The 27,615-nt window shown below is 33.8% G+C and overlaps 1 protein-coding gene across 1 annotated transcript in view; it reads left to right on the top strand.

The window, feature by feature from the left end:
- The window catches only part of LOC143251010 (adenylate cyclase type 2-like), a 178,744-nt gene that overhangs the window by 145,487 nt on the left and 5,642 nt on the right, over positions 1-27,615 (top strand). The window contains exons 12-17 of the mRNA XM_076502285.1: positions 11,862-12,032; positions 19,327-19,411; positions 20,224-20,349; positions 23,215-23,310; positions 23,683-23,852; positions 25,956-26,037. Coding sequence (XP_076358400.1) covers positions 11,862-12,032; positions 19,327-19,411; positions 20,224-20,349; positions 23,215-23,310; positions 23,683-23,852; positions 25,956-26,037 — 730 coding nt within the window. The remainder of the gene's footprint in view (positions 1-11,861; positions 12,033-19,326; positions 19,412-20,223; positions 20,350-23,214; positions 23,311-23,682; positions 23,853-25,955; positions 26,038-27,615) is intronic.

Genomic DNA, 27,615 nt, shown 5'->3' on the forward strand with positions numbered 1-27,615 from the left:
AAAATGTATTAATTATTTATAGACGGTTTATTTGTAGTTAAGCACAAAGATACACAAAGAATTATCTGTGCTCTGCCTACCACGGGTATCGAAATCAGGTTTTTAGGTTGTAATTCCGCAGACATCCCGTTGTGTCATTGAAATCATTAGACAGATAATTAAATAATTTAAATAATGAAATCAAAATATCGTTGATTTTCTTTCTCAATTACACAGTTTACTAAAAATTTCGTGTTTATTACGACTTATTTGATTTAAAACTGTTGCAAAGAAATTAATTGGTCCAAGGATTATCTGTTGTTTATTTCTTCGTAGCACATTTCTGTTAAAACAAACCAATAAGTGAAATCTAACATTTAGTCATTTCTCCTAACTCAGTTACGTTTTCGTTTTTTGCGTTCTGCTAAAGTGGTGTCCAATCAACTTCTGTACTTCTGATGTTCTCAGGGAAACATAACCTAATCATTCCTCCCGCGCGTGGATGTTAGGTTTCAATTTTCCATATGGCGCTCAATGATCATCTGGTTATGGTAGTGCAAGGCCTTGTGATTAAATCACTAGACTCTATCAATATTATTTTTTTAAATTTTGATATGTTTGCAAACAATTTTATATTATTGTATCACGTTGTGTTGTTTCTTTTACACTGTACTTTTCGGCATGTTTTTGTTGGGGTTTTTTTTTGCAGCTGATCTGTGAATTATAATGTACTTATTCTATTTCATTCTATCCAGTTTTCATTTGTAATATTTTATACGTTTTGTTTCTCATGCCATCGTGTTTTTCATTTTATGATTCTGTAATCTTTTGCTTTCACTTTTGCATCCATGTTTTCATTTGTAGTTTAAAAGTTGTCAATGTTGTACCTATGTATATATCACTTCTTTGAGGCGGGATTAATAAGGAGAAGAGAAAAAAAAACGTTCGAATCGTAATCTGATGGTCAAGGGTTCGAATCTCAATCAACGAATATGTTTGACCTTTCACCCATGGAAGAACGCTATAATGTAATGTTTCATATCCCTATTCGTTGATAAACGAGTAGTCAAAGAGTTAGCTGTGAGTGTTGTTGTTTCATTCTGGTCTTTTACTAATAAATTAGGGACTGCTAGCGCAGATAGCCCTCGTGTAGCTTTGCGTGAAATTCAAACCAAATCACCTGACACTAAACATTACGAGCTACCAAAACTTATTCATATAAATCCAAACTTTTTCGCAACAAATATAAGATCCTTCGTTTCATATTTCCATCACAAAACAGTTAAATATATAATTTGTTTGATCGAAAAGTCAAAGTTCATTATCTCTTCCCACATTTTTCGTACTTACGTTATTTTATGTTATAAACATTAAACTGAAACTTTGTATGATATTACGAATAACATTTATTTTCTACATAACTTCTAATATTTTAAAATAAATGGTTTAAACAAAAGCATTTCCTTAAAGAGAATTATAGACCTCTGGGAAACAAATATAGATTTCGACAAAGTAAAAGCCGTCTTCAGTGAGGATGAATGTGTGTGTTTTCTCATAGCAAAGCCACATCGGTCTATTTGCTAAGTCCACCGAGGGGAATCAAACCTTTGATTTTAGCGTCGTAAATCCGTATATTTACCGCTGTACCAGCAGCATACCCTTCAGTGAGAGAGTTTTTTTTTTTTTTCAAGTAGGGTGGTTGGCCAATGAAACGGGTTGACTTTGAATGTTGTGGAGGCAGTAATTTTGAGTGAGCTTAAGAGAAAGCTTGATAGTTAGATATATGAAAGACAAGGGTTAGCTTTAAATTATTTGTTTTTGTTTCAATGGTTTTAGTTAGGCTTAGAAGATGGTGCAACTGTGATAGACCAATAAAATAGATCCTTTGTTGTCCCTAAACATCATGTTATTATGTTATAAAACAAAAGCACTAGTTCTAACCTTAAATAACTTGTTGTTTTTCGTAACTGAGCATGAAGCTATGAAAACGGGTATCTGTGCTCTGCCCACAATGGGTATCGAAAACCGATTTTTAGATTTATAAACCAGCAGGTATGCAGCTGTACATGCCACTAGGAGAGGAAGGTCTGATCCGAGTTCTTCCACCTATAAAGAGTACGTGGTAATTACTACACAACCGAAACATATTTTAATAATATGACCAAAAAGTTCGAATAATTTATAGTATTAATACCACAAATGTTTTGAAGTTATTTTTTATCTTTACTTACGTTCTGATCTATTACTTTACTTCAAAGAAAGTGTTTCGTAAGTTCTGGAAGACAAAACAAATCAAAGAATCATTTTATATTAACACTGTTAAACCTTCACTTAACAGAGATTCTGGATTATAGGTGAGTAATCTGTAGCTGCCATTGTTCGAATCTACAGAAACTCTCTCTCAATCACAAACAGTGGTAATCCTACCAATCATAACACGTTCTCCACAATCCACTAGGACACTATAAAAGACCGACAACACACACACATACACACGCACTGATAGGTGCTTGTGGTATTGTGGTTATCACATCCGCCTCACCCGTGGGAGGCCCGAGGTTCGATCCCTGGCAGACACATGTGCGTTTTTTAATGCTGGGTTTTCTACCAGCCACTTTGCAACCCTGATCACGGGACGTTCCACTAATGGATGTGGAGTTGGTCAGCGGCTTGCTTCTTTTCAGCCGGAGACTCCGGACTTGTCCACTTCCTTTTTGCCGCCTTTGTCTTGCTCTGCTTTCTCACCCGACATTTTCATACTGCCTCACCTCACTTTGTTGCTTCAAACAAACCAAATTAAAATACAGGAAAACTCCCACGTACAGATAAATAATCTTCCACGAACGGGTACGAAAAGGAACTACAATTTTCCTGACCATCCCTGTTGGGGACAGTATTCTTCATAATTATCTCTCTTTAAACTAAACCCCTGCCAGGGTTTCGTTTCGTTTTACGCACACTGACCTGGAGACAAATGACAGAACACTTTCGAAACGTCGTCCTCTACACTTGTGTCTCCACAACAGACAGTTGAAACGTCGTCCTCTACACTTGTGTCTCCACAACAGGCAGTTGAAACGTCGTCCTCTACACTTGTGTCTCCACAACAGGCAGTTGCCATCCATTCTACAAAGTTTCATCATGAATACTCTGCCTGAACAATTTATCAAAGAACTTTAAGTTGTGCTCGAAAATAAACGAATCTTTGTATTCTAACATACGTTCTATATGAGTTCTTCCTTTAGACCGATAAATCTCTCTTTCAAAACTCTATTTCTGTAAAACATTTGGTGACAGACAAATGTTTCTAAATAAATTGCTCAAACATTTCGAAATATTTTATTTCTACGTTAACTAAGAATGAACCATTTTTCTATTTTAAATCTTGCTGTTAAAGAACGTGAAAGAAAAAATATTATGAATCTGAAATGTCACGTAGTTTATATGTAGAAGTTTCTAAGTGTTTATCTTTAGAGATGCTGCGGTAGTAAAACATAAGCAGTATTAGATAGAACATGAAGATGGGTCACAAGCACAACATCCACCTGTTGTATTCCTCTTTATCAAGTAAATTATATTTTAAATGGGGGAATAGTTCAACGACAATTTCAAGATTTCTGAGACAAATCGGGATGTTTTCAGATTAAGCAAGTTTTCATCTGTTTTAAAACTTTAGAAAGAAGAGTTTGAGTTAGTTTGAAGTTAAGCACAAAGCTGCACAATGAGTTTTTCTGTGCTCTGACCATCATGGGAATCGATACCCGGATTCTAACGTTGTAAGTCTGCAGATATACTTCTGTGCCATTGGGGACTGAAGGAACAGAGAATCTTTAAAGCAAATAGTGTTTTTACAAGGTTAATAATAATTGATATCAACTATGTATTTCAAATCACCAAGAAAATAAATATTAAGCACAATGATTTTAAACTGTACCTTCCTCGTATGGTGGGTCACGTTAAGACACTCGACTCGTAAACCGAGGGTCGCGAATTCGATTCCCGTCACACTAAACATGCCCACCCTTTCAGTTCTGGAGCGTTATAATATGACTATTAATCCCACTATTCGTTGGTAAAAGAGTAGCCCAACAGTTGGCGGCTTGTGGTGATGACTATCTGCCTTCCCTCTAGTCTTAAACAGCTAAATTAGGGACGGCTAGCGCAGATGGCCTCCGTGCACCTTTGTGCGAAATTCAAAGCAAACCAAACCTCGTATGGCCGACAACTGAACATAAAAACCAGGTAAATAAAACGTTAAGTATCGTAAAATATTTAATATTTCTTGGTTTTGTCAGTTAAACTAAAACTACGTATATCTTACTTACACAGCAATATTTTAATTTCTGAAACAATGTTGCTAAAATAAAAAGATATTCATTTCGTATTTATTTTACAAAATTTCAAAACGAGCGGGAAGAAATCTCTTATTCACCTATGTGGAATCATATTAAAACTTGTACAATTTAATAATAGTGATTGAAATGTAATGTTAGTCCCTCTCCCACGTTGAGCTGTAATCTGTTTCTGAAAACGGTACACTGGTTCCGCTCCGTATCGAACGAGAAGTCTGTGTATGTGAAACGCTTACGTTATATTCATTGCAATACGGAAACCTATTCGGAAACAATCATTTCAAAATCAGTTTTATTTCTTTTAATGTTCTAGGTGGCAATTAAAGTTAGAAAAACGTTATCACGCGAGGTTAGTTAGTGTTGTAATGGTGAACTAAAAGTGACGCTAAAAAAAACAACAAAATTATAATTTAAAATAACCGATATAAAACGTTAATTTAAATAACAGTAACAGCCGAAAGTAATAAGGGTCGTCAGTTTCTAGTCATTCAGGCTTAAAAATCTCCATAAATTCCATATGTTTTAAATATATGTATATATTAACAGCCAATCCGTTTCCTCTGGTGATGAGGGTGTGCTTAATATGTTCCAAACTTCATGAAGCACCTAACACCCCTTGAAGTGAATTAAAAATAACGTCTTGCACATATTTGTTGTGAATTATCCTAACAAGAAAGCTAGAGTTATTGTGTGGACTTTTTAGTGTTTTTCACGATTTTTGTGGATTAGGATAAAGAAAGTACTCCACAGACAATCATCTAAGTTATAATTATTGAAGAGAATTTTGGATGTTTTGTGATTTTTGTAGATTAAAAATAAGAAAGTACTCCACATAAAATAACGTATGTTACAATTATTGTAAAATGAAATTTAGGGTTTTTTTCACGATTATAGTGGATTGAAATTTAGAAAGAACTCTGCAGACAATAATTTAAGTTACAATTATTGTAGAAAGTTTAAAAGGTTTTTCAAGATTTTTTATGTAATAAAAATTAAAAATGTACTCCACAGATAATCATCTATGTTATAGTTGTTGTAAAATAAATTTAAGGTTTGTCACGATTCTGCATATTAAATTAAGAAAGCGCTCCACAGACAGTCTTCTAAGTTATAATTATTATAGGGATTTTTGGGGTTCCTTCACGAATTTTCTGGATTAAAATTAAGAAAGCGCTCCACAGACAATCTTCTAAGTTATAATTATTGTAGAAAGTTTTGGGTTTTTTTATCACGATTTTGTAGATTAAAATTAATAAAGTACAACACAGACAATCATCTAAACTAACTAGGTGTTGCTAAGATCACTAGAACTATTAATAATTATATAAGGATTGTGTAACGTTCTTTTAACCTTTGAACATCAACATTCGAATTCATTATATTATGTATCAAGCGACAAGCAAATGTTTATATCTTTGTTGCCATTTATGTTTTTAGAAGGAGAGAAGAGATACTTACTTCCTGTACTTCGTGTTTAGATCAACAGTAAGTTGAAAGACTCATAAACGTGGTTTTTTTATTTCTTTCAATTGGAATTGGGTAAGGCATCCGTTCTTATTGGAGTACACGTCAGGTTCCTTGTCTTTAGTTTTCTATGCAACATGATTACTCTTTGTTTGCTGCCCATTGGATATTTCTTACGAGTAGCTCTTTTCTCTTCGCTTCTGTTGACATGATGTGTGTGCCATTTTGTGTCTTCTCATCACATCTCATTGCGGGAGATGTGTGTCACAATAATCGTCAACCCACGTGAAACAGGAAGAAAGTAGGTTATATTGGTGTGCCCAAGTTTTACTTTTGATGTAAATTTGGGGAACACAGAAGACTAACAAACTAACGTTACATGCTCCTTTAGGAAGAGTCTTGCACATGAAGGATGAAATCAAGAAATACGGCTCAACACGTTGAAGTTGATTGGCGAATTAAGGGTCTCGGTTAGATTTGTTTGTTTGTTTTGAATTTCGCGCAAAGCTACTCGAAAGCTATCTGAGCTAGCCGTCCCTAATTTAGTAGTGTAAGACTAGAGGAAAGGCAGATAGTCATCACTACCCACCGCCAACTCTTGGGCTGCTCTTTTACCAACGAATAGTGGGATTGACCGTCACTTATAACACCCCCACGGCTTAAAGGGCGAGCATGTTTGGTGCGACCGGGATTAGAACCCGTGACCCTCGGATTACGAGTCGAACGCCTTAACACGCTTGGCCGTGCCGGGCCGTCTCGGTTGGGAGAGTACGAAGATGTTTTACTTCTATTCTGAGAAACATTCGAAAGAGAATTATAGTTTCTCCCAGTGGATATTTTATTGAATTAATTTAACCAAATTAAACCTAAACCTGTGCAGTAAGCATATTCTGTTCACTAATTTCCTGCTTCTAAGCAAATATCAGCATCACTGAATCTTTATGCCAATTTCAAAATTTCTGGAATATTTCATATGAATCTTTAATTAGTGTTTTCCATTTTTCACTCGCGTCACGCTTTCAGAATGTTCAATGTGCAGAGATCCAACAAAAATGTACACATCGATTTACTCAGAAAAGTTCAGGCAAGAGCATAGTAAAACCAAATTAACTAGTCGCACAACTTGCATCTTAATTAATTAGGCTACATCATCAAACAGTCTGTAACCATAAGGCAGAGGATCTAAACGTTGTTGGTTGAGCATAATGTTTACAGCAGAGCAAATATTCACGTTTTATGTCGAAGTAGATACTAAAATTATAAGTGCCAGTCTTTCAAAGTTTGTATCATTATACATTCAAGATATCATTTACGATAGTACATGTTCACAGCTTCACTGGTCTGCCTGTTGTGTGATATATCACTCTATGTTTACTGATGATACGTCTGAAAACGTTATCCTCCCAAATATCCCCCCCCAAAAAAGAAATATTTGTAAAACTACGAGCTACCCCTAGTGGTGCCACTTTTTTTCCATCTGCAGCACTTCCTGTTAGAGCATAACCTACTCGTAACACCTGCATCAACTGTCTGTCCATTCTTGTAGTCAGGATATATCGTATAGTTTCTCCTTATCGTCACACAAAAACCAAATCAAATGAAGTTCGTAACCTCGTAGAGTGCTATGAGAGTGAAAAGTTGCATATAACACAACACGTGTGTCTGAAGGGGCTGTAATGTCTCGTGTTTGACAGTACAGCGAACGTGAAGTATCACTCTGTCACTGGCCACCTCTTAGTTGCTCGCGAGAACTGGTGTGTTTTTCTGCTTGCCACCTGAAAGATTGATGCATATTGCTTTTCATACCATACCAGGCATACTCCCAATGACATACCAATAGTCAATACTGTGCTTAATTAGATTTGGTTTGTTCTATAGCTATTTTTCAAATGATTCTATGCGGTTCCCATGCTACAGATAAGAAATGATGTCGATTCTAATAATCTTCTGATACCTTTGATGCTCTAATAACTACCCAGATTGATATAATTTTCGTGTCTTGGCAATAACATTTTGTGCATCTGCCTGGAAGTGAAAGTGGTTGTAACAGTTACAGTAGACTATCAACATCGTACACTGGAGTTCAGTCTTCGTCATGTGTTGGGTTTCTAGAATGTATATTCTCTGATATTTCATATGATATTCAGCTTCATATAAATTATATTTATCTATGGTATTTAACAGGTTATGTTCCAAAATCAACGTTTAGCTCATCTCTCTTCATGCATTTGTACTGTCCTCAGATGCAATACTTTTTTAGGTTTGCCATATTACGCACCACGTGACGTCACACCGGATTTTATCTGTTGGTGCGTAAAGGTGAGAGTAAACGATCCACGCCTTCTATTCTAGTGTTATCTTTACATTAATCAAATGATTTCTTTTCGATACCAGTCTGAAAATAGAGAAAAATCTATATAAATATTATTGTATTATGTCCATGTAAATGCTTCGTGGAGGACAAATGGATGTTCATCAAAATTAGTTTGAAGATTAATTCAGTCCATACGAAGGTACAAAACACTTCATGCTTGACATTTTGCGTTTTTTATCACTACATTCCCTCCTATTTGTAGTGTCCGTGAGATGATACCAACAACACTTTGGTTTGAAGGTTTGTAGTGTCCGTGAGATGATACCAACAACACTTTGGTTTGAAGGTTTGTAGTGTCCGTGAGATGATACCAACAACACTTTGGTTTGAAGGTTTGTAGTGTCCGTGAGATGATACAAACATCACTTTGGTTTGAAGGTTTGTAGTGTCCGTGAGAAGGTACAAACACTTTGGTTTGAAGGTTTGTAGTGTCCGTGAGATGATACAAACACTTTGGTTTGAAAGCTTGTAGTGTACGTGAGAAGGTACAAACACTTGGGTTTGAAGGTTTGTAGTATTCGTGAGATGATACAAACACTTTGGTTTGAAGGCTTGTAGTATCCGTGAGAAGATACAAACAATCTTGCGATTTCACATTTTGTATTTTGCAGTTGTTATGGGTGTTTTTTTTTTTTTTACAATTACGTATAAATAAAGCAACTTTTCATGTCTTGAGATAACCTTTCGTTTATGACGAATTTACATAACCTACAGTCAAGGATAGGTACACAAGCTAGTAGAAAAGTAATATAAAAACTACGTCGAGTTATATTCGAGCCTACGTTAAAGAGTAAACAGCTACTGATAATCATTTTCAACTTCATTCTTATAGGAATAAAAAAAACATCTTTTCATTTGGATGCAACATTAGTGTGTTTTATTGAATTTATGAAATTATGAGCGTGGTCCTTCCTAGATCATGAGTAAGCACTGAAGCATGTGACCCATTTTTGGTTTACTCTTCGGAGTCCCTAAACATGACCCAAAAGAAAAATGCCAGGTAGATCCTAGTATATATCTAAGTCATAAGCTACGGAACATAATCTGTATATTATTCTTAAATTCAAAGTTAGTTTATAAGTTCTTTGAAAATAGTTAGGTTTATATATTTAGACACTTATGCAAATGTCACACTGAATACAAGATTCGTATTACACGAAATTCAAGTCGATCACAGTCTATTTCGTTAAACTGTGAAAGTCTGGATCTGAATATTCATGGTTCGTCCCCCCATTACTACCCCTTCCTCTCTCACCCACACACCCTAAATCGTGTGCTGCAATTGGAGATTTAACAAATCTGGGGCTTTCTTTCCTCCAGTATATCACATAACTGGGCCCAGCATGGCCAGGTTGTTAAGGCACTCGACTCGTAATCTAAGGGTCGAGGGTTCGAATCCCTATCGCAGTAAACATGCTCGCCGTTTTAGCTGTGGGAGCGTTGTAATGTTACCTTCAGTCCCACTATCCGTTGGTAAAAGAGTAGCCCAAAAGTTGGAGGTGGTTGGTGATAGCCCTCGTGTAGTTTTGCGCCAAATTTAAAAACAAACAAATAAATGCCACAACTAGGCGTGCTTAGCACAAATAGTTCTCGTATGGTTTTGCACGAAATTCGACAAGCAAACTGAATAATGAAATTTTGGTTCTCACATTGAAAGAAAGAGTTTAATAAAACACAGAAATAAGCCAGGTTACAACATCAAAAATCTATATTAACGCATTGTAGTAACTATGTTCCACACTTGAAAATTTAGACTAAACACAATTAAATAAGTAGATTGCCAAGATAGAAAATAAATGAGATTCCCACACATAAAAATCTATATTTGTATACAAATAGATCTACATTAACATCAGAAATATTTAGATTCATATGCATTCATATATGTTCATCTCGCTTTTACTTTATATAAACATGTGGATTTACACCAAAGAAATCATTAAGATATAAATTTCACACTTAAAGATTCACACATATTAAAAAACAAAACTTCCAAAAGAATACATACCTCTTTCTATAAAACTAAAACAGTAGTGTATACAATTTCTTCTATTTCACTTCCTTTGTAAAGTTCTTTTAACTTTGCTCTTACAGAATTGGGCAGAAAAGTCTAATATTCTTTTTTGCCTTTTTGCTATTCCAAAAGTATAACTTTTTATATCACTTGAAAATGTTTGTATTTGTATCTTAGGAGATGTAGTATATGAAGTGAATTGAATTAACTCCGGAGCTAAATCGGCTAGGTCCATTAAATAAAAGGAGATTCGCTCAAGACATCGATTACTGAGAAGCACTAAGTCACTTACCAACTGAGTAACATTCTGAAAAAACGATCTATATTATAGAATAAAACACAAATTCAGTGTGTATACTTGCTGTTAACTTTCACCGAATCTTCTTAGAGACTACTGAAATGAAACTTTGTACCACATTTTCTAAATTCAAGGCTTGTTTACTAGCTCACAAAAAACCTCGCGATCACCTAGGGCGACTTGCGCTACCCAAGTGACTGGCCGTTCTAATTACAACACTAGTAGAGTCGTAGTCTCTAGATGTCTCCTGTACAATCACTGAATAACACTGACGTCAACATCCTTGCTAAATGTGCCATATTGAGCAATGCTTTCTCTGAGTAGATATTATCTACTTTTGTGTACAACCAGTGGAAAAAACTAACTTTAAACAAGATCAACTTAACAGTTTTCTCAACCACGTGTTATATAAAACCTGCTTATATCTATAACAAAGAATAATCTCAGAACAAATATCTAAAACTACAAGAAGATAGAAACGAATAGTGTATTCTTATACTACAAATATATGCGTTGTTAAGAGCAGTAGGAACTTATGTGTCTAATTGTCTAATTCAGAGAAATATTCTATTGGACACTCTTAATAACTACTAAGCTTGAAATATCTACAGCAGTTTCTACACGTAGGAAAGCAACGTCTATCGTAAACTTCTGAGTATTCTGACTTGATGTTTTTGTTGGGTTTTTTTTATTTCGCACAAAGCTACTCGAGACCTATCTGAGCTAGCCCTCACTAATTTAGCAGTGTAAGACAAGAGGGAAGGCAGATAGTCATCACCACCCACCGCCACCTCTTGGGCTACTCTTTACCAACGATTAGTGGGATTGACCGTCACATTATAACGCCTTCACGACTGAAAGAGCGAACATGTTTGGATTTTCGGATTACGAGTCGAACGCCTTAACACACTTGGCCATGCGGGCCATTTTGACTTGATCGAACCGTTTTATATTATTTTTAGTGAGTTTATTTTGTTTGTTTACTCTTTGATAAATTGTTTTTACAAATATAATATCACTTGTGAATGGTTTATTGTGTAACTGCCTAAATAAACCATGTGATAAGGAATCGTGTACTGTGATGTATTTTTTGTTTTTCAATTTCGCGCAGAGGTACATGAGAACTATCTGTGCTAGCCGTCCCTAATTTAGTAGTGTAAGACTAGAGGGAAGGCAACTAGTCATCACCACCCACCGCCAACTCTTGGGCTACTCTTTTACCATGTCGGGCCGCTACGCGGTAATACATTTAAAATCAGTATTTGAAAATGTACGGTAAACATATTTTCTTAGCAAATTTTACAGAAATTATTATAAGTTTCAAAGACGACTGTTTCTTATCATCTGTCATAGAGTTTAATGGGTTTTCTTTTTAAACAGACAATGTGCCAACTCTACAGACGACTTCAATCCAGTGTTACTCCGTTTCATCGACAGGAGGCTAGAAACAGAATATCAACGACAGTCAGATCCCCACTTTTATTGGTACACTCTGTGTACTAGCATCTTGTTTGTATCTATCGCCGTCATTCATTTGCTTACTCTACCAATGTAAGTTGTTACAATTCTTTTGATTGGATATAGTTGAATTTGTTATATATTATTTCATGGAATGAAGAAGAAGAACAAACTGGTGTCAACTTTACGAAATATTTGTGAAATATTGTATTTTATAAACTCACAATACTTTTTTATAGATCATTATTATTACTTTTTGATTTACCTTGTTCGTGGCTTGTCAACAATATTGTCGTTTTTGTTTTTTTTCTGAATTTCGCGCAAAGCTACACGAGGGTTACCTGTCCCTAATTTAACAGGGTAAGACTATAGGAAAGATAAGTAATTATCACAACCCAACGCCGTCTGTTGAGTTACTCTTTTACCAACGAATAGTGGGATTGACCGTTACTTTATAACGCCCCTACGGCAAAAGTATTTGTTACGACAAGGATTCGAACCTCCTACCCTCAGATGGTGAGTCAAGCACCTTAACCATCTGACCACGTCGGGTTAACAACACTATATCTTGCATATTCCTGTTTACGATCAAGGAACCTAAAGTTATCAACAAATAAAATAACTTTCTATCATAGCTCAGATCATCCCATTTCTGATCAACAGTAATAGATTATAGTTGTTTTAGGTTTTATTATTAGTTATTTTTTTTAATATTAACCTTCGCTATCATTAATATGAAGTCATGCTAATGGATTATAATTACTTTTTAGGTTTTAGTTTACTTTAGTTTACTTTTTGGTTTAAATTCAGCGAAAGGTTAGACAATGGCGATCTGAGCTAACTGTCGCTAAGTTAACAGAGGAAAACTGGAGGGAAAGCAGCTAGTCGTCACCCCCCACCGCCAACTCTTAGACTACTCTTTAACCAACTAATGGTGAGATTGACCGTTATATTGTAACGTCCCCAAGGTTGAAATAGTAAGCATGTTTGAATGGAAGGGTATTTGAACCCAGGACCCTCAGATGGGGAGGGAAGCGTCATAACCAAACCGCCATGCCAAGTCTTCGTTGTGTGTGTGTTGTGTTTTTATTTTATTTTCCCTAATTATTAATACTATCTTATTAAAAAATGGCCTATTATGGAATATCAGAATTAATAAGTAGCTTATATGTATATTAAGGAATCAAACCTGTAAAACAAATGGACTGGAACAGTATAATGTTACCATTCAACACACATCTTTGAATTTATAAGGTTAGTAATTATTATTACTATTATTATTATTATAACAAGTTACCTGAACTTGGTAGAAGACACTTTGTGGAAACTTGCAATATAGGGTTAACATCAAAGCTACTCCCAAGTGTCAGAGGGCCTTGTCAGGTGATCTGTATTACTTCCACATGGTCAAGCAATAGACAATATATGTATTAAATTTGTTGTAAATAACGCAGCTTGTTAATCGGCTTGTGACCTTTCAACAAACAGATTTTGAAGTCGTTGATTTTAGAGCTTTGTACACTAATAACGTCTGTAGGTGTTTTACTGTGTGTGTAATTCTCACAGAAAAGCCACATCTGGCTATCTGCTGTGTTCATCGGAGGAAACTAAACTATTGAATACAGCATTTGTCAATGGATGATAATGACAAACTGTCTTCCTGTAGACTATCATTTCGAACTCTGGACAGATCGACGTCTAGTGGCTTTGAACGAAATTCAATAAAGACAAACAACTAATCACGTGAGCTAAGAGATAAACAAACAGCTAGGCTCCTTATTAGTTAGAGTAACAGGAAGAACATTAGAGTTATTCCAGGTAGAGTAAAAAGTGAAGAACATTATAGTTATCACAGTCATCAAATTACATGTACAAACCAGATAGAGTAAAGTGAAAAAACATTAGGGTTATTCCAGTCATATATTTGATTATACTTACCAGGTATAGTAACGGGAAGAACATTAGGGTTATTCAAGTCATAAATTTACATGTACATAACAGGTAGAGTAACAGGAAGAACATTAGTGTTATTCAAGTCATAAATTTACATGTACTTACCAGGTAGAGAAACGGGAAGAACATTAGGGTAATTCAAGTCATAAATTTACATGTACTTATCAGGTTGAGTAACAGGAAGAACATTCGGGTAATTCAAGTTATAAATTTACATGCACCTACCAGGTAGAGTAACAGAAAGAACATTATAATTCTTCAAGTCATAAATTTACATGTACATACGAGGTACAGTAACAGGAAGAACATTAGGGTTATTCCAGTCATAAATTTACTTATACTTACCAGGTAGAGTAACAAAAAGAACATTAGAGTTATTCAAGTCATAAATTTACATGTACTTACTAGGTAGAGTAATAGGAAGAACATTAGGGTTATTAAAGTCATAAATTAACATTTACTTACCAGATAGAGTAGCAAGAAAAACGCTAGAATTATCCCATTCATAAATTAATATGCACTTACCAGGTAGAGTAACTGGAAGTACGTTAGGGTTATTAAAGTCATAAATTTACATTTACTTACCAGGTAGTGTGACAAGAAAATCATTAGGGTTATTCCAGTCATAAATTTACATGTACTTACCAAGTAGAGTAAGAAGAAGAACATTAGGTTTATTCCAGTCATAAATTTACATCTACTTACCAGGTAGAGTAACAAGATGAAAATTAGAATTATTCAAGTCATAAATTTACATGTACTTATACGGTAGGGTAACAGGAAGAAAATTAGGGTTATTCAAATCATTAATTTACACATTCTTACCAGATAGAGTAGCAAAAAGAACATTAGAATTATTCCAGTTATAAATTAGCATGTACTTACCAGATAGAGTAACAACAAGAATATTAGGGTTATTCCAGTCATAAATTTAAATGAACTTAACAGGTAGAGTAACAGAAAGAACATTAAAGTTATTCAAGTGATAAATTTACATATAGTTACCAGGTAGGGTAACAGTAAAAATATTACAGTTATTCAAGTAATAAATTTAAATGTACATACCACGTAGAGAAACGGGAAGAACATTAGGGTTATTCATGTAATAAATTTACATGTTTTTACCAGATAGAGTGACAAGAAGAATATTGGGGTTATTCATGTAATAAATTTACATGTACTTACCAGGTAGAGTAACAAGAAGAACATTAGAATAATTCAAATCATAAATTTACATGTACTTACAAGGTAGAGAAACGGGAAAAATATTATGGTTATTCAAGTCATAAATTTTCATGTACTTACCAGGTAGAGTGACCAGAAGAACATTGACATTATTCCACTCATAAATTTACGTGTACTTACCAGGTAGAGTGACAAGAAGAACATTGAGGTTATTCCAGTCATAAATTTACATTTACTTACTAGGTAGAGTAAGAAGAAGAACATTAGGTTTATTCCAGTCATAAATTTACATATACTTACTAGTTAGGGTAACAGTAAGAACATTAGGGTTATTCATGTAATAAATTTACATGTTTTTACCAGGTAGAGTAACAAGAAGAATATTAGAATAATTCAAATCATAAATTTACATGTACTTACAAGGTAGAGTAACAGGAAGAACATTAGGGTTATTCTAGTCATAAATTTACATGTACTTACCAGGTAGAGATAAGGGAAAAATATTATGGTTATTCAAGTCATAAATTTTCGTGTACTTACCAGGTAGAGTGACCAGAAGAACATTGAGGTTATTCCAGTCATAAATATACATGTACTTACTAGGTAGAGTGAGGAGAAGAACATTAGGGTTATTCCAGTCATAAATTTACATGTACTTACCAGATAGAGTAACAAGAAGAACATTAGAATTATTCCAGTCATAAATTTACTTGTACTTAACAGGTAGTGCAACAAGAAGAACATTAGAATTATTCCAGTTATAAATTAACATGTACTTACCAGGTAGAGTAACAGGAAGAACATTAGGGTTATTTCAATCATAAATTTGCATGTATTTACTAGGTAGAGAAACGGGAAAAACATTAGGGCTATTCCAGTTATAAATTTACATGTACTTACCAGGTGGAGTAACGGGAAGAACAATAGTGCTATTCAAGTCATAAATTTATATGTACTTACCAGGTAGAGAAACGGGAAAAACATTATAGTTATTCAAGTCATAAATTTACATGTACTTATAAGGTAGAGGGACAAGAAGAACATTAAAATTATTGCAGTCATAAATTTACATGTACTTACCAGGTAGAGTAACAGAAAGAACATTAGGGTTATTCCATTTATAAATTTACATGTACTTACCAGTTAGAGTACGAAAAAGAACATTATAGTTCTTCAAGTCATAAATTTACATGTACTTACGAGGTACAGTAACAGGAAGAACATTAGGGTTATTTCAGTCATAAATTTACATATACTTACCAGGTAGAGTAACAGGAAGAACATTAGAGTTATTCAAGTCATAAATTTACATGTACTTACTAGGTAGAGTAATAGGAAGGACATTAGGGTTATTCAAGTCATAAATTTACATTTACTTACCAGGTAGAGTAACAGGAAGAACATTATAGTTATTCAAGTCATAAATTTACATGTACTTACTAGGTAGAGTAATAGGAAGAACATTAGGGTTATTCCAGTCATAAATTTACATGTACTTACAAGGTAGGGAAACAGGAAGAAGATTAGGGTTATTCAAATCATAAATTTACATGTTCTTACCAGATAGAGTAGCAAGAAAAACATTAGAATTATTCAAGTTATAAATTAGCATGTACTTACCAGGTAGAGTAACAACAAGAATATTAGGGTTATTCCAGTCATAAATTTAAATGAACTTAACATGTAGAGTAAGAGAAGAACATTAGGGTTATTCAAGTGATAAATTTACATATACTTACCAGGTAGAGAAACGGGTAGAACATTAGAGTTATTCAAGCCATAAATTTAAACGTACATACCACGTAGAGTAACGGGAAGAACATTAGTGTTATTCATGTAATAAATTTACATGTTTTTACCAGATAGTGTGACAAGAAGAATATTGGGGTTATTCATGTAATAAATTTACATGTACTTACCAGGTAGAGTAACAAGAAGAACATTAGAATAATTCAAATCATAAATTTACATGTACTTACAAGGTAGAGAAACGGGAAAAATATTATGGTTATTCAAGTCATAAATTTTCATGTACTTACCAGGTAGAGTGACCAGAAGAACTTTGAGGTTATTCCAGTCATAAATATTTGTGTACTTACTAGGTAGAGTGAGGAGAAGAACATTGGGGTTATTCAAGTCATAAATTTACATGTACTTACAAGGTAGGGTAACAGGAAGAACATAAGGGTTATTCAAATCATAATTTTACATATTCTAACCAGGTAAAGTAACAGGAAGAACATTAAAATTATTCATGTCATGAATTTACATGTACTTACTTGGTAGAGTAATAGGAAGAACATTAGGGTTATTCAAATCATAAATATACATTTATTTACTAGGTAGAGTAACGTGAAGAACATTATGGTTATTCAAGTCAAAAATTTACATTTACTTACCAGGTAGAGTAACAAGAAGAACATTATGGTTATTCAAATCATAAATTTACATGTACTTACCAGTTAGAGTAACAAGAAGAACATCAAAATTATTCCAGTCATAAACTTACATCTACTTACCAGGTAGAGTGACAAGAAGAACATTGAGGTTATTCCAGTTATAAATTTACATTTTCTTACTAGGTAGAGTAACAAGAAGAACATTAGGGTTATTCCATTCATAAATTTACATCTACTTACCAGGTAGAGTAACTTGAAGAACATTATGGTTATTTCAGTCATAAATTTACATGTACTTACCAGGTAGAGTAACGGGAAGAACATTAAACTTATTCTAGGCATGAAAATACATGTGCTTAATACGTATATAGAATAGAAAATGTTCATGTTTTAATAAATGAAGTTAAATGATATAAAATGTTTACTAGAAGTACTTAATGTGATGGAACCAGCAATCACTGTGATAACAGTTTTTCTAGATTTCTAATGTTAGTGCTATCTCACAAGATTCAGGTAGTTTGTGTAATTTTCGTCAGACATAAACCTGTATACTAAGTTATCAGTGTAATGTAATCCTAGTACGTAAGGATAGATACTAAGTTATCAGTGTAATGTAATCCTAGTACGTAAGGATAGATACTAAGTTAATAACAAAACTGATATAATTATCTCATATGTTCACGAGACAGGGTTGTAGACTAAAATTACAGGAGGAATGCTGGGAAACAAACAGTTCGCTGTATTGACTACCACCAATAATGCATTGTCATTCGATCTTTAGTTTGGATGGTTCAGTTTTCGGGATTGTGTTTCATTAGATTGTAAGATGTTTACAATGATTTTAAATATATTTAAATGCACCCCATAGATATATCTAAGACCAATCAAGAAAAATGGGTAAGAAAAACACCAGGTGTACAAACTGTATCTAGTAATTAGCTGTTAACGTTTTTTTCGTATGAGTGGTTTAGTTTTTAAAATATTACTGTAGTAAGACTCGAGGAGAATAATAAATAGACCAAATTAAATATAATTTAACTGTCGTTGAAACAAATAAACAAATATTTTGGTCACAGTAATTATGCCATACAATAGGGATACAAAACATTTATTGTAACAATAATTATATCAAACAATACAGGAACAAAACATTTTTGCAACAGTAATTATGCCATACAATAGGGGTACAAAATATTTGTTGTAACAATAATTATATCAAACAATACAGGAATAAAACATTTTCAAAAGATCAAACCCGAAATTAGAAATTGTTGTCAGAAAGTTGACTTCTTAGATTATTTAATTAAATATAATTTCCACGTATAATAAGAACGTTAAAAGTTACTATTGTTTTTTATTTGTTTAGAATTAAGCACAAAGCTACACAATGAGCTTCCTGTGCTCTGCCCAACACGGGTATCAGAACCCGGTTTTCGACGGTGTGGGTCCGCAGACATACCGATGTGCCACAGGGGGCGTTATTAGTTGTTGTTGTTGCTTGTTGAATTTCGCGCAAAGCTACACGAGCGCTATCTGCGCTAGCCGTCCCTAATTTGGCAGTGTAAGACTAGAAGGAAGGCAGCTAGTCATCACCACCCACCGCCAACTCTTGGGCTACTCTTTTACCAACGAATAGTGGGATTGACCGTACCATTATAACGCCCCCACGGCTGAAAAGACGAGCATGTTTGGTGCGATGGGAATGCGAACCCGGGAGTTACTAGTATTTACTCGGGTACTCTATCTTATAAACATTTATTTTTAATAGTTTGTATTTTCCTCCAAATCTTATACTGATGATTGTCATAATTTCATAATGTAATATTGAGTTCTTTAACACTGTTTTACAGAAATCTTACCACTGTGACTGTTCTGGTTTCAACGTTTACCGTTGTTGCAGCTTTAACTGTTGTGTCTTGCGTACAACATTTTCAGGTGAGAATTCAAATCGATATTATTTCTTAATTGTCACGTGTCTCGTGCAACACTGCAAGGTAAAATTCGAAACTCTTGAAGCATCTTAAATTATACTTGGTGTTGCAGAGTTCTTCTTTATTGTTATTGCACCTTTAATTGTTACATGTATGTCAGTTTTAGCTGTCCTAATTACAGAATCTTTACCTGTGGCTATTGGCACATATTAAACCATTGAAGAAAATTGTTTATTTTGTTTGTAACTGCTTCAACTGTTACTACTGCAAAAACATTGTCCCCGTCACACCAAACATGCTCGTCCTTTCAGCCGTGAGGGCGTTATAATGTAACAGTCAATCCCACTATTTGTTAGCGGTGGATGGTAGTGACTAGCTGCTACACTGCTAGATTAGGGACAGCGAGTGCAGGTAGCCCTCGTGTAGCTCTGCGCGAAATTCCAAATAAAGCAAACCAGACCAGAAACGGGGTAGCTTTCATTTTTAAACTTTCTCTACTATTGTTAACAGTCATAAATGTTACACATATCTGTTTTACTTTTTTTCTTAGTTTTATGCAATATTGTTATGCAAATATATATACTTTCTAAAACTGCAAATATAATATTCTGCTTTTTTTGTGTCTTTGTTATCTTTCGCACCTTCAGTAATTTTTTATAAACAAAAAACAAGCAAAATTAATCCACGTGTCTTGTTGTTGGTCAATTTTTGTAACCAATGTATTCATTCAAACTGATTTTTGTCAACATTTGTCACTTTTATGTTACAGAAAAAAATCATACGTTTCAGATGTTAAAATTTTCTTTTTTTCTGTAGCATTCGACTCAGACAACCACGAGATCCTTACCTTGCTCAACAGATGTCGCTTTGAACCAAATATTACGAATATTTATTTTTCTCTTTTCTGTTCTTATTATTTTGGCAGCTTGTATGGTGAACATGGTATGTCGTTTCTTTCTATTTTTGCTCTCAGTGTTTTTTGAGTCAGACTATCACTAGATTTCATTATAAGAAACCTCTAAATACACAGAGAAAAAGTATGTGTACTTTGCTATTCTACACTTCAAGTCCTTTTTTAACTATAAGATAATTTTTATTGGTAAAATAAGCGTGTTAGACGTTAATTAAACTCCAGTTTCGTATTTAATTACTACTATAGCCTTATGACCACTTGTTTTGAACATTAGCATTGTAGTCTACAATGATCTAATAATCAATACATTTATAAGACCTACTTCAAATAAAACCTAAGAACCTTTGTTATTATATAACTTAGTTCAAATAAAACTTGATAATTGGTATGATTATAGAAGTTAGACCAAACAAAACTGGAAAATCTATGGGTCAAAAACATAGATCAAATAAACCCTGGAAATTTATAAAACTGTAAAACATAGCTCAAACAAAACCTGATAATCTATATAATTATGCAATCAGGGTAAAATAAAACCTGATAATAATCTATATCACTATAAAATTTAGATTAATTAAAACCTGTGAAATTGCATACTGATGCATCTTGGATCAAATGTTGACCATAAGATCCAAGGAAATATTATGTATACCGTATTTTCACATAAATAACCCGCGATCCATATGTTAAATTAATCTTCAAAAATACCAACTACTGGGTGTACTCGACTACAAGTAATACAGTGTTTTGTTTGTTTGTTTGTTTTTAAGACTGAAATTGCCAATTGTCTATCCTGAATATTCCCTTATATTGTTGTTGTTCAACACGTGGAGTGATAAATGCGTCTTTAAACAATCCCAGTTATTCTGTTGTCAAAGGAGAAGGTATAAATACAAATAATTTTAACTATATTTATCAATATTGGAATATATTACAATTGTAGTTCTGATAGATTGTGTACTACATTCTGAATGGATGGCTTATCCCTGTTTCTGTTTTTGTAGATTCAACGAATGATAACCACAGGTTACTGATTACTTTCAGAATGTCTGTTTAGTGAAGGTTTTATTGGTTTGTCCTAATGTAAAATGAGTCTTTAATTTTTCTTGACTTCCAAATGTCATTGGCTTGGGGAGTACACACGACTGAGGGAGATTTGGGCTTAAATGTTCCTTAAAACACTTTTTATTTTAATTGCGAGGTACACCGGGGGGGGGATTGTTTACCTCAAAATACGGTAAATGTTAATATTGTCGGGCATCATGTTATGATATCTAGAGGTTGGATAAGAACAAGATAACCAAACTGATTATATTGGTTGTTTCTTGGTTTGTCTTGTAAAAATATTAATGTAGAACAAACTGTTGTTATCACGAGAATATCTTAAAACAGTTTTAGCTTCAGGGAGACCTTATGCGAAAGATGGGCTAAATGGTCATATCAGAACTGTTGCTCAGATCGGGAGCAAACAGTCAGCATCAATCGCCACCTTTACGGATACTTTTAACCTCATAATGAGAATGACGTTTACAATTATAACGTGTTCACAGCTAAAAGTTCAAGCGTGTTTAGAGGCACATCGTAGTTTGAACCTTGGGCCTTTCGTTATACAGCCATACACGATAACCATTTGTCCATATCTGCCTCTTGAGTGGTGTAGTCATTTTTGCTAGTTTTGAAGTTTTAACATGTTGATATATACATATATATTAATTACTAACTCTTTTGTGTGCATTTGTAATTAAGCATAATGGGTTAACTGAGCTTTGCCCACCACGTGTATGGAAATCCGGTTTCTAGCGTTGTAAGACCTCAGACATACCACCGCGCCACAAACTACCAATCAAACACTAACCATTAAATGCTATACTTCGCTTGTCTAAAACTTTACCCAATGTTAAGTTATATTTGATGTCATTGTAAGTACAAAACCTGTTTGATGTCACATTAGATTTGTGGGTAAACACTCCCATGCTCTAGGAAATATATTTATTGTTCACAAACACATTTAAACAATCGTAAAAAAAGATACTAACAAACTGATGATAAAATTTATTGCATGAAATCTCAACTCTTTTTGAATACTTCACTCTTGTTAGTGTAACTTGGAATATTAGGCATGTGGGTTTTGTTTTGTTTTGTTTTAAATTTCGCGCAAAGCTACTCGAGGGCTATCTGCGCTATCCGTCTCTAATTTAGCACTGTAAGACTAGAGGGAAGGCAGCTAGTCATCACCACCCACCGCCAACTCTTGGGCTACTCTTCTACCAACGAATAGTGGGATTGACCGTCACATTATAACGCCCCCACGGCTGAAAGGGCGAGCATGTTTGGTGCGACCGGGATATGAACCCGCCACCCTCGGATTACGAGTCGAACGCCTTAACACACTTGGCCATGCCGGGCCAGTCATGTGAGATGAGGTATATAATGGTTGTTGAAAATAGGCATATTTAGATTTTTTTATAAGAGTTAGGCTCACGTATGTCTAAACAACAGAGAGTTGTTTATTTTTTCAGTTCAGTTAACGAAAATACATTCACACTAAAGTACCCTAATTTTCAACCGATATTCCACTATCAGTTACAAAGCCAACTGGAACGATGCTTAAACATATTTAAAACAAAACTACCATAAGGGTTCACCGGATACTTCAAAATTCACTTTTGATGCTGTAGTCCAGTTGTCAAATTTCTTCCTAAAATTAGGTTTTACTCACACCCAGACAAAATACCCTAAAATTTTGTTTCCTTTTGTTGGTTTATAATTCTTAAACTCTAAAGAAGCTCAGATTCTATATTTTAAATGTTCAAATTGCGTGATTAAGTGTTCAGTTTCCGTAATTAAACGTCTCATTTTGAATCAATATTTATTTCATTTTCTTCGATTTCTAGGTAATTTGCTACACTGAACCACCTGTCAGATTGAAAGTATATTTGAATATTACTAACTCTACTGAAGGCCAAGAACACGAATGCCAGTTTTTTCAAGTAATACTTACGTTATTTGTATCGTGTTATTTTTTCTTAACATTTTTATTGAAAGGTGAGATTATACTGTCGAAATTATATTTATAATCAGTATTACAGATCTCTTAAATTCTCAGTTTAGTAAAAATATAAAGTTCTTCTAAACAAAACTTATTGAAGCCCGCACTCTCGATCTTATAAAGTTAGGCCAAAGGCAAAGAACTTACACAATGTACCTCCAACCCTATTTGTTCTGTAGATTTGTTTGATCATACAGTCTGTAAACTTAAATTATTGAAACACAGATAAAATCCTAGTGTTTGAGGGATTAGATTTGTTGTTTGTTACAATGCCTGTACCCTATTAGTGATGTTATTTTCGTATATTCTACAGTATCACTACTTCACGACAGTCCTTACCCTGACAACAATATCCGTGTTTTTACGCATCAACTACTTACTGAAGCTGATTGTTATGGTTACGGGAGAAGTGTCATTTGCGGTGACCTTTATAACTGTCAAGCCCGACTTGTTGCATACCGAAGACCTGGACGTGAGTGACGGGTAAACATTTTAATAATTATAAAATTAATAAAACTAAACGTGTGTTGTTTTGTAAAATGGAATGTGATGAGCATCCGAGAAAACAAGAACTTGTAACAACGTTCAGAAAAATAGTGAAGACAGTAAAAAAATATAACATTTTTCGCAATTTGGGAAAAAGTTCTTGATACAAGACTTTGCTGTGAGCTCACGCTGTATACTGCAAGTAAGAAAACTTTATAAAAACTAAAAATATAGAAATGCTATACGAATAACAAGTAGTAAGACTGTCACCAATTTTACTTCAAGAAGTGTTTCGTGAAAATCACCTATTTTTACGTTTCAATTCACTACAGGGACGGTGGTGATTATGGCTGGTGCTTGAAACATTTGTTCTATTCGTTCTCAGTACAATTTATCAGGAAACAGTAACGTTGGGTATAGTGGTACATGTGATATTCATAAAGGACTTTTAGTTAAGCTTAGGTAATTTCAACAGCAAGTGGCTCAATTTCTATGAGGATTTGACTTTTAATCTATTATTAAGGCTATTAATGCAACTTTTACATGAAATATGTTAACCTCGTAAGAAAAATAATATATAATAATTATTGGCTATGCTTAGAAATATCGATAATTTATGTATCGCAGCTGGCCTGAGCAGCTCTGGTATTGGGCGAAATACCTTTTGTGAAAACGACTTGGCATATGTATCGATAATTTATGTATTGCAGCTGGCCTGAGCAGCTCTGGTATTGGGCGAAATACCTTTTGTGAAAACGACTTGGCATATGTATCGATAATTTATGTATCGCAGCTGGCCTGAGCAGCTCTGGTATTGGGCGAAATACCTTTTGTGAAAACGACTGAGCATATGTATCGCAGCTGGCCTGAGCAGCTCTGGTATTGGGCGAAATACCTTTTGTGAAAACGACTTAGCATATGTATCGATAATTTATGTATCGCAGCTGGCCTGAGCAGCTCTGGTATTGGGCGAAATACCTTTTGTGAAAACGACTTGGCAGATGTATCGATAATTTACGTATCGCAGCTGGCCTGAGCAGCTCTGGTATTGGGCGAAATACCTTTTGTGAAAACGACTTGGCAGATGTAATGTGGTTAACCTATGAATTTTCGGCTTTGTTTTAATCTATGAACTCTCAGAGTTACAGATGTGTTTTTTTTATATCTATTTGTTTTTTTCAAATTAAAGAAAGTATAGAAATATAGCTTGCAAAAAATGTTGTGAAAAAACACACCTTCTGCACCCTCTTCGTTTCATGATAGAAATATCTTAGTCATACTAGCCTCTCAGTGTCGACTCGTTGGCTTAGGTGTTATCTTATTTTGTTAAATGAGGAAACATTTTTGGGCAGGAGTTGATAACTCTAATATTCACGAACAGGACCGAAAATACAGAAAAAATGATTGAAGATAATGATGTATCAGGATAATTCATAAATATATACATTTTATTTTGTAACTACAAACTCATGCATTTATATTTTCAGTGACCTTATAAATAGCTGTAACAGGAAAAGTTAAAAAGAGTTTTTATAGTTTATTAGTAGGTTCATGTGTAGTAGTCAGTAAATGATTATTGTATTTATTTACCTCACAATATTATCTGCTTTATGGTTTATTAGTAGGTTCAGGTTCCCATGTTTAATAAATAAAAACTGAACTTATTTACCCCACAGTCTGGTCTACTTTATCGTATATTAACAAGTTCATGTGCAGTGTTTAATAAGTGATAACAGTGTATTTATTTACCTCACAATCTTATCTGCTTTATGGTTTATTAATATATTCATGTGTACAATTTAAGAAATGATAACACTGTATTTATTTATCGTACAATCTTATCTACCTTATTGTTTATTAGTAGGTTCATGTTTAGTTTTTAATAAGTGATAACTGTATCTATTTACCTCACAGTCTTATCTACTTTATCGTTTATTAGTATGTTCATGTTTAGTGTTTATTAAGTGACAACCAGTATGTGTATTTACTTCAAAATATTCAGGTTGAAATTAGTAAACTTCCGATCATTGTTCCTTACTAGTTAATTTACAGGTTTTAGTATAAATTGTATTATATTAAAATAATGTGAATTTTTTTCAGGATGAACGAAACGCTTTCATTTTTCTACAACATGTCGTTTCTAGTGATATTTTTAATTGTTCTTCATGTCTTAGATCGACAGGTAAATTTTTCTGATTTTTATTTTAGATTAAATGTTCTCTTATTTCTAATATTTTTCTCTCTTTTGTTTTTAGCAACATAGAAATAAAGTAAATGAATGTTTTACAATAAAAACTGATAACTTAAAATAAATAGCTGATCTGAGGAAAAGAAAATATAGTCTGCAAAAGTAAAAATCTGACTCTGGAGTAAATAAAAGCTTGACTCTAGAAAGAGTGAAAACCTAATACTAGAGTTATTAAAAGCATTATTATAGACTAAGTAAACAGATAAGCACAGAATAAATAAAAAATCCTCATTTAAATATAAATGAAATTTGATTCTAAAATTAATAAAATCCCGATTCAGATAAATAAGGAAAAATCATAATTAGAGTAAATAAAAATCTAATTCTAGGGTAAATAAAACCTTGATTATAGAGCAAGGAAAAGCTGTTCTTCAGAAATATTAATACAAAACTGGTTTCCAGACTCAACAACAACAACAACAACAAAACTGATGTCTAGTGATAGTAAAATCTTGAAATTTAAATGTAATAAAATGGCTTTTATATAGAAGCAAGATATCTAGAATTATAAAAAAAAAAACTGAGCTTCTGGTTTCTAGAGATGATAAAAAATGGATACCTAGATATAGTACCTAAAAATCTGATAACTATATATGACATAAGTCTCGCATCAAGAAATGGAAAAAACCTGATATCTAGAGATAGCGTAGCAGAAGCTTATATTGTTTGTTTGAATTTCACTCAAAACTACACGAGAGCTATCTGCGCTAGCTGTCCCTAATTTAGCAGTGTAAGACTAGAGGGAAGGCAGCTAGTCATCACCACCCACCGCCAACTCTTAGGCTAATCTTTTACCAACGAATAGTGGGATTGACCGTTACATTATAACGTCCCCATAACTGAAAGTGCGGTTTTGTATTGACCACCTGATAGCAATAAGGATAACACCTTTCAGCGTTACTCGGAAGACAATAATAAAGATAATTGGTTATAATGTTGACCAGCTGATAATAACAAAAGGGTTTTAATGTTTGCCAACATATAGCAATGAAGAACAGAAGGTTGTAATTGGCACTAATGAGGATAATACTTAACAATTTTCCTGAAAGGAGACCTAAGGTCTCCTGGAGCAGTCACCTGCTTTAACAATTCAGTCAGTAAACACTAAACTGACGTCACATAAAAGACGCTTAATGTTGCAAATTGTATTTTTACAAGGTCAATAAAACGTGCACATTCCATGAAACATGAAAAGAATTATGCATTCTGTAGGCCACAACACTGTATGATATATGAACTTCAAAAACAAGAAGTAAAAATATTTGTTTCTCTTAATTTTGTTTGTATTTGTCCTTGAAGCAGAAAAGTTTCTGGGATCCTATAGAAGTACATCTAGTTTTATATAGACTTAAACCATCTATAACATAAGTTGATGCTTCTCTCGAGCGTTAATGAATAAAATATCAACTGTTTTCAGAGGAAAATACTTTTACATATAGGTTTTATTAACGCAAACACTCATCAAATATTCATTTTTTTATTTAGTCAACTTCGTTATAATAGTTCATAATT

This window comes from Tachypleus tridentatus, chromosome 5 (assembly GCF_004210375.1).
Source record: "Tachypleus tridentatus isolate NWPU-2018 chromosome 5, ASM421037v1, whole genome shotgun sequence".
Lineage (NCBI taxonomy): Eukaryota > Metazoa > Arthropoda > Merostomata > Xiphosura > Limulidae > Tachypleus > Tachypleus tridentatus.